A 10,805-nucleotide genomic window follows, 5' to 3' on the forward strand; every position below is an offset into this window, starting at 1 on the left:
AGGGATAATTATGATTCCATTTATACAAAGTTCAAAAATGGGGGGGACCACTGTATTATTTATGATTGCTTTCAGAGCCAATAAGACAATAAAGAAAAGCAAAGAGGGGCGTCTGGGTGGTTCAGTCAGTTAACCATCAGACTCTTGATTTTGGCTCAGGTCATGATCTCACTGTCGGTGAGTTCGAGCCCTGCATCCAGCTCAGTGCTGACAGCTTGGAGTTCTAGAAGGGAAAAAAAGAAAGAGAGAAAGAAAGAAAGAAAGAAAGAAAGAAAGAAAGAAAGAAAGAAAGAAAGAAAGAAAGAAAGAAAGAAAGAGAAAGAAGGAAGAGAAAGAAGGAAGGAAGGAAGGAAGGAAGGAAGGAAGGAAGGAAGGAAGGAAGGAAGCAAGGAAGGAATTTTAAGAAAAGCAAAGAAATAGCTAACCAAAAGTCAAAGGATTACCTTTGAGGAGGTGGGTAGTAGGGGGACTGAAATAAGAAGAGACACACCAGAAGTTCTGGAGGTGTTGGTATCGTTTTACTGCCTCACCTGGATGTGTACATGTGCATTTCTTTTAAAATTATACATTATGGGGGGGGGGCGCCTGGGTGGCTCAGTCGGTTAAGCGTCCGACTTCAGCTCAGGTTATGATCTTGTGGTTCATGGGTTCGAGCCCCGCATCAGCTGTGCTGACAGCTCAGAGCCTGGAGCCCGCTTCAGATTCTGTGTCTCCCTCTCTCTCTGCCCCTCCCCTGCTTGTGCTCTCTCTCTCTCTCTCTCTCTCTCTCTCTCCCTCTTAAAATAAATAAACATAATAAAAATAAAAATTTAAAAATAATAATAAATAAAATAAAACTATACATTATGGTAATTATATATATTATACATAATATACACATGTTATATGTATTTCTTATATAAATATATAGTATGTATATACATATACTGTTATGTTTACAGACACTATTCAAACGTTAACAAGAGAAAATACAAAAATGTGAAAAATAGAAATGTAAAAATGAAAAAAAAATTCCAAATTCACACTTTACCTGTAACAGCTCCCCTTACGCAACCCAGATGGCACAGCCCTAAGTCAAGGCGGCATGCACAACGTGGGGAGGTTGTGGGTTGCGGCAGAGATGGTCCGCTCTACGGGAGCCCCTTCTCCCCATCCATGCCGTAAACTAGGGTCAGCTGGGAAGTGGTCCACAAGCAGAGACCACGCTTCCCAGCTTCTGTCACATCCCAAGGCAGCATAGGAATCCTCGGTAAGGTAACGAGAGAAATACCATTCCAAACACGCCAGCGGGGCATGTGAGCAAGAGCCCCCTGGGCCTTCCAGCCCGTCCCAGCCAGCCACACCGTGCAGCCGAGAGCGTGACTCCAGCCACACTGCATGAAATGGTAGAAGCGACCAGACAGCCCTGCCCAAAGGTCCGAAACACTGTGACGGGTGAATGTGAGGGTCCTAAGCCATTACGTTTGGGGTTGTTTCGAACACAGCCACAGAGAACGGAAAGATATCACTTCTTTGTAAGTCACACTTTTAGGGGCAGCTGGGTGGCCGAGTCGGTTAAGCGTCTGACTCTTGGTTTCAGCTCAGGTCATGATCTCACAGTTCGTGAGTTCGAGCCCCGCGACGGGCTCTGCGTGGACAGTGAGGAGCCTGCTTGAGATTCTCTGTCTCCCCAATTCTCTGCCCCTCCCCCCTCTCTCTCTCTCTCTCTCTCAAAAACAAATAAATATTTAAAAAATCATACCCCTATCATTACATAACATTCCTTTTTTTTCTTTCTGTTTCATGCCTTTGACCTTAAATTCTGCTTTATTCCTTCATTTGTATAGTTTCATTGTGACTTCATCCTGGTTGCAAATAGCACATACCTGGCTTTTAGATTTCACCTCCAACTGCCAATTTCTCTTTTATAAACAGTTAGGGTTGTTAAAAGAGAGACGACAACGACGGGCCCAGGGCGGAGTCACTTGTGCTAAGCCCACATCGCCAAATGGAGAAACTTAATTAGTTTCGGCTTCTCCCAGCTGTGGAATCTCAATCCAGTCAATCTAGAATCTCCTGGTCCGCACCAGCGAGGCCATCTGCCTGATAGGTCCCTGCCGTCCCCTAAAGGAAGGTGACCTTGACCCCAAACAGCCCACTCTGCTAGTAACTTCCTTGTCTGGCCCCCTTCTGCCTCCAAAAATCCTTCATTTTGCACACGTCTTCAGAGCTCCTTGCTGCCTGTTGGGATGCTGCCTGACTCATGAATCATCCAATAAAGCCGGTAAGAGCTTCAACATGTACTCAGCTGGATGTCATTTTTAACGGATTGCTTGTGGGCTGGATTTTATTTCTTCTCTCTTCTATCTGTAATTTATTGTTTCCCTTTTCAGTTGGTCAAGCTTCTGTTTTATTCTCTCTAGTCTTTTCGTTTTCGTCAGTAGTTACTTCCTGGGATTTTTTTTTGCCCTAATAATCATGAATAAATCCATATTTCTTTCTTGGAATATCAAAATAATCGTTATACTTCGCCATCACCCAGAGGGCTTTGTCACCTGTGCTCCATCCTCTTTCTCTCAAACAAGATAAAGCCTGTGAACCACGTTAACATCCCCACTCTCCCCATCCGTTTCTGACAACCTCAGGCTTCAGTTCAGGTCTCGGAGAAGAAGGCGGTCTGTGCTCCTGTGGGCCAGCAGGGCGTGAGCGACAAAGAGGGAGGAGCCCTGTCAGTCTCAAAGTCCTTAGAGGCAGACACCCGCCAGGGTCACCATCTCCCTTAACGCCCCAGGAGGGGTGCAGCTCCAGTGTCCTGAGAGTCCTGCTGTCCTTCTGACTTCTCAGCCAAGCATGAGATGGGATTCGAGAGCAGGAAAGGTAGGTTGCAGGGAGGCCATCTGCTTCTGGAGTTTTGGTGGATAAGACATTCTAAAATGCTCTTCTGCTGCACCCAGAGGCTGCACAGATTAGAACAAACTTGCCTTTCAAGGCATTGCTGAGCTTGCAAGAATGTAAGAGAAATCCCCAAAGGTGGCCAGAAGAGGGGTGAATAATAAAACCAAATGCACGAGCAAAGAGCAAATCCAGACCTACCAAGAGCAGAAATATGGGGGATGAGAAACTATGTCCGGGAAGGGTTGAACCAACCATGCCATTGAAAATCTTCCAACTCGTGCAAAGCTACCAGTTTGTGTATCCTGATTATAGGTGGAAACAGTTAATAAAAATATAAATACAAATTTGGAGAAAGAATTCTGTGAATTTGCAATTATGGGATTGCTCTCAACTATCTGGAGGCTTGTGCCCAACAGACACAACCACAAATCTCTGCTGGAGTAGCTCTCTGAGCCAAACCTGTTAGGATTCTCCCAAATTAAGTTCAGTCAGGGGCATCTGGGTGGCTCAGTCAGTTGGGTGTCCGACTTTGGCTCAGGCCATGATCTCACGGTTCCTGAGTTCGAGCCCTGCATCAGGCTCACTGCTGTCAGCACAGAGCCTGCCTTAGATCCTCTGTTCCCCCACCTCAAAAATAAATGAATCTAAAAAAAATGTATGTTATACACATCCATGGAAACAAAACACCATGAATGAGTCACAGAAACAAAAAGCAACTCATATTGGAATTATCAAATGAAAAATATAAAATGACTTTTTGTGAAATAGTTCAAGAAAGGGAAGGTGACTGAAGAAACAAAAGACTATCAAAATTAGCCAGGCAATGTTAACAACATCCCTGGACTCTACCCACTATACGCCAGCTGTGACAGTGACAGCCAAAAATGTCTCCAGGCGATGCCAATTTGTCCCTGGGGGACAAATCACCTGCACTTGAGAACAGCCTGTTCTGGAGCAAGGTACAGGATCAGATACTACAGAAAACAGATCACTGACCAAGCGGCAAAAAACAACATTAACATTTTGAACTAATATGGGATTTTGCCAAATCTAAAAGCCGTCAATTTTAAGATTTAGCCATCTTTCAGGTAATGCTAAGAATGAGAATACCCTACAATTAAAGTGTGAATCATTTTTTTTAAATCACAGAAAATTAAAGATGCAGCACAATTTCGGAGAATTTAAATGTGAAAACAGGTTGCAGGGACAATCTGTGAAAAATATTACTTTAATAAAACAAAAGAGGAAGAAAAAATTGGCCAGGCAGACTTGGGGCGGGGCGGGGGGAGGGGGGGCGGGAACCTTTCTGAAACTTCAATTGCTACGAATGATAGGAGTCTAACCTCTGAGCACCGAATCAAATATCTGCATATGTATGCTACGTGTGCAAAAAAAGTGACAGAATTACAAGAAGTCAATAAATCCATCAATATAATGAGATAATTGGTAGGTGAAGCAGACAAGTTAATGAGGTTATAGGAAATTGAAAAATGCTATTAATGTCTCTTTTCATTCGTTTAGCAAATGATCAAAGACCTTAAGGAGAGAGCGGAAGCTCCTGTTGATACCCGAAAGAGCCCTGTTAACCTTGAAAATAAAAACGGCCAGTTATTTTACCCGCAAAAGACGGGGTTTTTCGGGACTAGCAGAGAATTGCAACCAGCACAACCAACCAGTGGCAAAAGCATAGGTGAGTGTGCACAACAAACAAGAGGAACCCTCTTTTAGAGGAAAGGGGAACTTAGGAGGGCTGTTGCAAACACAAAGTCCATTGGAGAAAACTGGGAGTTTGAAGTGTAGCGGCTTCTCATTGGCTGGACTGTTGCTAGGGCGAAGTAAGCCCTTCTTCCTCCTGCTAAGGATCATGAAGCAGCGGCCAAAGTAGAATCCACCTGCAAGGTGCCTTGTGTCTCTTCCTGTTGGATTTGCTATTAACAAAGAGGGCGTGGGGCGCCTGGGTAGCTCAGCCGGTTAAGCATCTGACTTTGGCTCAGGTCCTGATCTCGCGGTCCTGAGTTCCATCAGGTCTTGATCTCGTGGTCTGTGAGTTCGAGCCCCGCATGGGGCTCTGTGCTGACCGCTCTGAGCCAGGAGCCTGCTTCTGTTTCTGTGTCTCCCTCTCTCTGCCCGTCCCCCATTCGCTCTCTCTCTCTCTCTCTGCCTTTCAAAATAAATGAATAAATGTTAAAAAAAAAACAAACAAACAAACGTGTGTGCAAGTTTTTGTGTGGATGCCAGTTTTCCAGTCATTTGGACAAATACCAAGGAGCACAGTTGCTGGACTGTATGGGAAGAATATGCTTAGTTTTGTAAGAATCGGCCAAACTGTCTTTCACCGCAAACGTGCACCATTTTGCATTCGCCCAGGCGATGAATGAGAGCTCCCGCCGGTCCACATCCTCACTAGCATTTGGGGTTGTCAGTTTTCTGGATTTGGGCCTTTTTAAGAAGGCCGTAGTGGCATCTCATTGTAGTCTGAGCCATTTATTTTTATTCATACAAAAAACTTACGAGCTAGCTGCCCCGGATATATCAAGGAAGCCCAAAAGTTGGATTTTTAGTAGAGCAACTGTAACCGCTTTTTAAAAAAAAAAAAAAAAAAAACCCAGATTTTTTGTTTTGACAGAGCTAAAGAATGGAACCGGCCAACAAGGCGAAGGGCAGCGTAGACATCGAGTTTATTAGGGAGAGAATGAAACAAAAGAAAAAGCCTCCTGTTACCAGGACGGGCTCCTTAAGGAGGAGGACACTGAGGCCTCAGAGAAGGAGGCTTCTATCAGTTAGTGGCCCGTCCTTTGGAGGCGGAGGAACCCTGCAGTTGCTGCACCAGGATACGGTTCCGGCTCCAGGCGGTTCGTTCCAGGGAGTGGGTATTTCAGAAGGTCCAGTACTTTCTGCTTCCTTGTGTTAACAACTTGTTGTTATCCCTATCTACCCAAGGTCAACCAGTCTCCTGTCTCACAACCAAAATAAAAACAACCTGAGAAATGTCTAAAATGTAAGGACTTTACATGTGTTTATGCTTGGTATTTACAAGACATTTTTGTGGCTGCTTTATCTTTTCATTCTTAACTCTGCCATCTTGAAAACTAGGGTTTGTGTCCATTTAACGGACAGGAAAACAGAAGCCCAAAGCGAGGCACTTGTGCAAGCTGGATTCCTGACATTTTTACTGCTGTTCTGTGACTGGGTCAACGGGCTAATCTTTGCTGAAAATTCTGTTTAAAGTTTGCTAATGTGTGCCGAGCTCTGCCCAGGGCTTCAGGGACACAGAGCTAAACAAGAAGACATCCCCCACCCCCCCCACCCCCGCCACACGGGGCCTTCAACTGGTAAGGTGTTCGGGCTCAACAAAACCTTCTTCACATCCACCGAGCTTTGGGTCCCCTGGGACCTCAGGATGAACCACACTAGGCCTTGGACTCTAGAGTTGGGGGACTGAGGGGTGGGGAGCTCCTCTTGGTGAAGAGACACCCAGACATTTCTGACTGCAATCCCGGAAGAACGGAAAACTACACTTAAAGACAGCGGCCAGGGGTCTGACTGCCCTACTAAAGAGGAGGGGGCTACCACAGTCTGGGGATGTTCGTTTAGTGTAGGAAGATCGCGTTTATAACTTAAAAATATGCAAATCAGTGCTCACGGAAGCCGCCAACAAGAGGGCGCCCAGGGAAGGGCTCACCCCAAAACGAGAGGTGCGGAGGGGCGCAGCACAGAGCGAGAAGGGGGAAGGGGAGATGAGGCGAGGCGCGAGTACGTGCGTGCGCGCTCGCAGCCGCGGTGGGGCGGTTGCCCCGCCCCCCATTGACGTGCGCGCGGCCGCACCTCGGTCGACGGGAGGCGTGGCCGTAAAGAGGCACGGCCGTGTCGCGAAAGGGGCCGCAACGCTCAGGGCGCTGGTTGACGGCTGGGACTCCATTTTGTTCGCGGCTTCTCTGCTCGTAAGTCGCTTGTTTCCGTGGCTTGTGCGAGGCGAAAAGTTTTAAAAGGGTAAAAGTTGTAAAGAATATTCTGGAACTCTGTTGGTAAGCCTAGCGAGTCTCCATTTTCTCTCCGCAGCAGACGTCGATACCGCGGTTCCGGAGAGGCGGGGAGGATGCGGCCCTTGGACGTCGTCGAGCTGGCAGAGCCGGAGGAGGTGGAGGTGCTGGAGCCCGAGGAGGATTTCGAGCAGTTCCTGTTGCCCGTCATCAACGAGATGCGGGAGGACATCGCGGCGCTGACCCGGGAGCACGGCCGGGCGTACATGCGGAACCGGAGCAAGCTGTGGGAGATGGACAATATGCTCATCCAAATCAAAACGCAGGTGGAGGCCTCGGAGGAGAGCGCCCTGAACCATCTTCAGAATCCCGACGATGGAGTCGAGGGCAGAGGGACCAAACGGTGCGAGAAGGCGGAGGAGAAGGCCAAGGAGATCGCGAAGATGGCAGAGATGTTGGTGGAGCTGGTCCGGCGGATAGAGAGAAGCGAATCGTCGTGAAGGAGGGCGGGCGGTAAGGCCGGGGGCCGGCGGGGCCCCATGCGGGTCCTGGTGGTTGCCAGACCCTCGGTTAATCTCCGACGAGACGTGTTTAATAAGGGTCCACGTGGGGTGGAAGCTGGAGGCAGGAGAAATACAGGCGTGCTCGATTTTTACCCCGGGTGTGCATAGCAATCTGTTAAAAATCCTCTACGCTGCTGATTTGGGAAAGCCAGGTTTGGGAGTGTTGGGTTGAAACCCAAGGCCCGGTCAGTAGGGTGATTGCAGAACCGTGATCGTACAGGCCTTTAAGGAGACAAAGTCACAACAGGGGCCGTTGAGCAAGGGGGAATAGAAAGCGGATTATCCGAGGGAAGGGCTCTTCCTGGACGAGTTCAGGTTTTGCTAGAAGACTGGAATGGGTCAGGGGGCCTGGAGAGGAGCTGGCGTCCTGCACGGTTAAAGGTGTGCCGGGCTTTGGTTTGTTTTTCCTTCAGGATGAACTTCTTAATGATGACTTTCTCCGATTGCGCTTTAGGTTAACAGCCAATGGATTCTGGTCAACTGATGGAGATTGGCTGACATCGTTGAGAAGCTGAAACCAGAGAGCCTTTTGTTTTCTCTCTCTCTCTTTCCGCCCCCCCCCCCTTCTGTCTACACTCTGTCCTCACTTACACTACGTTTCCGCAATGGTCTGTGGTTGATGACCTCAATATAAGTTTTGACTGTTCGATATTTTGTTTGGGAAGGTAACTTTTATTTGGAAAATGCTCTCACCCGAGAATTAGGGCCTAGATTGTAAGCTTTTGCAGCAGTCACGTTTGTTCCTGGGCTTTGGTTATTGCTAAATTTTGAGGCGCTTTGCTCTTTCTTGTGTGACTTGAAAGCTCCCTGGGACTTTGAGTCTGTGTCACATGAGACGCAAGAGTTGGAGTTTTCCAGCTCTGGAGGTGCCCAAGGCGCTGGGTTACTTCTAGAAGAGTACTTCCTGCGGTAAGTGCTAAAGAAGCTGAAGAAGGGACCAGACTTGGACTTGGAATGTGAATGGGGCTGATCTGGCTAGGACTTGATGAAGCAGAAGAAGGGGTGGAGGAGGGTAGTGTCTGTATTTTGGGACTTTAATTTCTGTGTGAGACCAAAGGAGAAGAGATGTGTTTTGTTCGAAATTTACATTTTATGTGGTACACTATCTGATGTAACTTGTCTGGTCAGTTTGTTTGGACAACCCAACTCAGCTTTATTTGACGTGGAACCTAGAATAGGAGACAAGATCTTGGTATTCTGTACAAGATGACGTGATACCCTGATGCATCTCGGGGATTCTGGGCATAAAATGAAAGAGATACTCGCAAAGGCTCTTGAGGGGCAGGGAAAGGGAAGGACTCTCTGCATTGGACCCTAAACTGGACAGGGACTAGGGATTTTTGAAGTTCGTAAGTTGTCCTGCTCTTAAGTTCATTTGAGTAGCAGACCTGACAAGCATTTGAGGTCAAAACCCTACCATGTGTAATAAAAAGAAAAAAAAAAATGACCATGTTAATAAAAGTATTCATTTGCTTGAAAAGACAAAAGACCTAAAAAAGTTATTGACTAAATTTTTTTTCTCTCAAAATGAAATCTTTTCCTTTGTCATCATTACCAGTTGGAGAATGAGTGTCTTCAGCCTCTGATCATGGGGAAGATTTAGCTCCGCCTGCTACTATAGGAACTGGTCAGGGGAAGGACAATCTCGGTTCTTAGTGCAGGAAAGAACCCCTTAAAATCCTGTCGCCCCCGCGGCTCCCTTCAGACAGCCAGGCCAGAGTACTTTGACTCTTTTAACCTAGAAGATCGACACATAATTGTACTCTAGTCCTTGCATTAGCAATATTAAGGGAAGCCGCAATTGCAGTGGTGTGGTGGGCCACACACACCCCTCCCAGCCCCTTCAGCCGTGAAGGGCTTGCTCCCCAGCCGCCGGAAGTGCTGCCGACAGCCCTCAGCTGGTCAGTCCTTTTGAGAAGTTCCTCTGCTTAAGAGCTGCCCTAGCCAAGGCCAGGCCCCCTTTCCTGGGTGGCCCATGTCCATTGACTGATGGGCTGGGGGTCCGAGGGCTCTTTCCCTCTCGCTGCAAGTTGGGACAGCTTGGAAGGGCGTCTCTATCAGCTCCCTGCGGGGGGGTCTGCCGAGGCTTTTGCTGGGTCTGCCTCGTTGCCCCACTTCTCTACCTCATCTTACTGGACCTTCCCTTCCACGGGAATGAATCCCTAATAAATTTAACCCGCGATGTAATTTTCATCTTGGAGTCCGCTTCTTCGGAAGCCCAATGGATAAATGTAAAACCGCGGCAAACCGTGTGTCAAAAGCTACATACCATGTCTCTGGACGCGTTAAGAAGCATTTCAAAGCAAATAACTGGTGAACGTGGCCTGGAAAGAGGAATACAGCTCTGAGGACGAGAGAATGAGAGACCTCTCAGGCACAGGGAACAGTGTGAAAAAAATGGCAGAAGTTCCAAATTTTCTATATAGGTTTTAACAGAAGTGGGTAGGATGGAATTAGGAACCGAGAAGCAACAACCACCAAAAAAATTGGGGAAAACTAGGAAATTAATATTGGTATGATACAACTAACTAGATTCCAGACTTTCTGATTTTACCAGTTTCCAGTAATGCCTCTTTTCCTGTTTCCGGGTGCCACATTGCGTTTGGTTAATTTTAAAACGAGTAATACAATGGCACAAAATTCAAAAGAAAAAAAGTGGACCCATTCTCCCCATCTTCCCGAGGAAGGCAATGGTTTACCAGGGTCTTGTGTACCTTTCCAAATTATGCATGTTTGAGCATATACATAATTCTCCCCAACCTTGGGGGTTTTTTGAGTTTTTGTTTTTACATAGGTGGTAGTACACTGTATAACCTGCAAATGTCCTTTGTGTGTTTTTTCCACCTAAAGCTCTGGTTTGAAAATCTTAGCCTATCTAAACATCTAGACGCGCATTCTTTTTTTCAGCAGCTACATGGTGTTCGTTGTTTATCGTCCTACGAATTGTGAAGTAATCAGACGATTCTCAGAGGTTTGCAAACTTTAGTCCTAGATTACTTTCAGTAACTGCTTACTTCCTCTTCGTAAGCAACCACTAATTCCAGAGTCCCCAGCTCCTGAAGTCTATCCCGGATTGCTAGCAGTTGGAGGAGTAATTGAATCTCTTGCATTTTCTAAGCAAAGAATGTTCTAAGGAGCCATTCTGAGAGGCAGTCTTATGAGACTGTACAATCACATCATTGAGGACAGCCAAGGTTGCCGGAATCTTTTATTGTAGATCTGTATGTCCTTTACAAGCCCCAGGCTCTCTGTCCTTTTCCCAGCTGTCCTTCAGAGCTCCGGTCACGGACAGCTGTACAGGAAGGACCCCTGGGGTTGTTGGCCAGGTTCTCTACATTGCACAGCCTCCCTGAAGCCAGGACCTAACTCTGTTCAGGTGCTTCAGGTG

General features: G+C 47.0%; 1 protein-coding gene across 2 annotated transcripts; it reads left to right on the top strand.

The window, feature by feature from the left end:
• Positions 1-6,694: 6,694 nt before the first annotated feature.
• Positions 6,695-8,904, top strand: MRFAP1 (Morf4 family associated protein 1). Of its 2 annotated transcripts, XM_045474621.1 has the most exons (3): positions 6,695-6,815; positions 6,934-7,367; positions 7,872-8,904. In XM_045474621.1, exon 2 carries the CDS (start codon positions 6,971-6,973, stop codon positions 7,352-7,354), a length of 384 nt encoding a protein of 127 aa, XP_045330577.1. In that variant the 5' UTR covers positions 6,695-6,815; positions 6,934-6,970; the 3' UTR covers positions 7,355-7,367; positions 7,872-8,904. The 2 variants fall into 2 exon arrangements, with proteins under 2 accessions (XP_045330577.1, XP_045330576.1); XM_045474620.1 differs by having other exon boundaries at positions 6,755-7,367.
• The last annotated feature ends 1,901 nt before the right edge of the window (positions 8,905-10,805 follow it).

Source organism: Leopardus geoffroyi, chromosome B1, assembly GCF_018350155.1.
Source record: "Leopardus geoffroyi isolate Oge1 chromosome B1, O.geoffroyi_Oge1_pat1.0, whole genome shotgun sequence".
NCBI lineage: Eukaryota > Metazoa > Chordata > Mammalia > Carnivora > Felidae > Leopardus > Leopardus geoffroyi.

What these genes read in the sequence shown, in the direction of transcription:
- MRFAP1 (XM_045474621.1), top strand. Translation starts at nt 6,971, where the DNA reads ATGCGGCCCTTGGACGTCGTCGAGCTGGCAGAGCCGGAGGAGGTGGAG.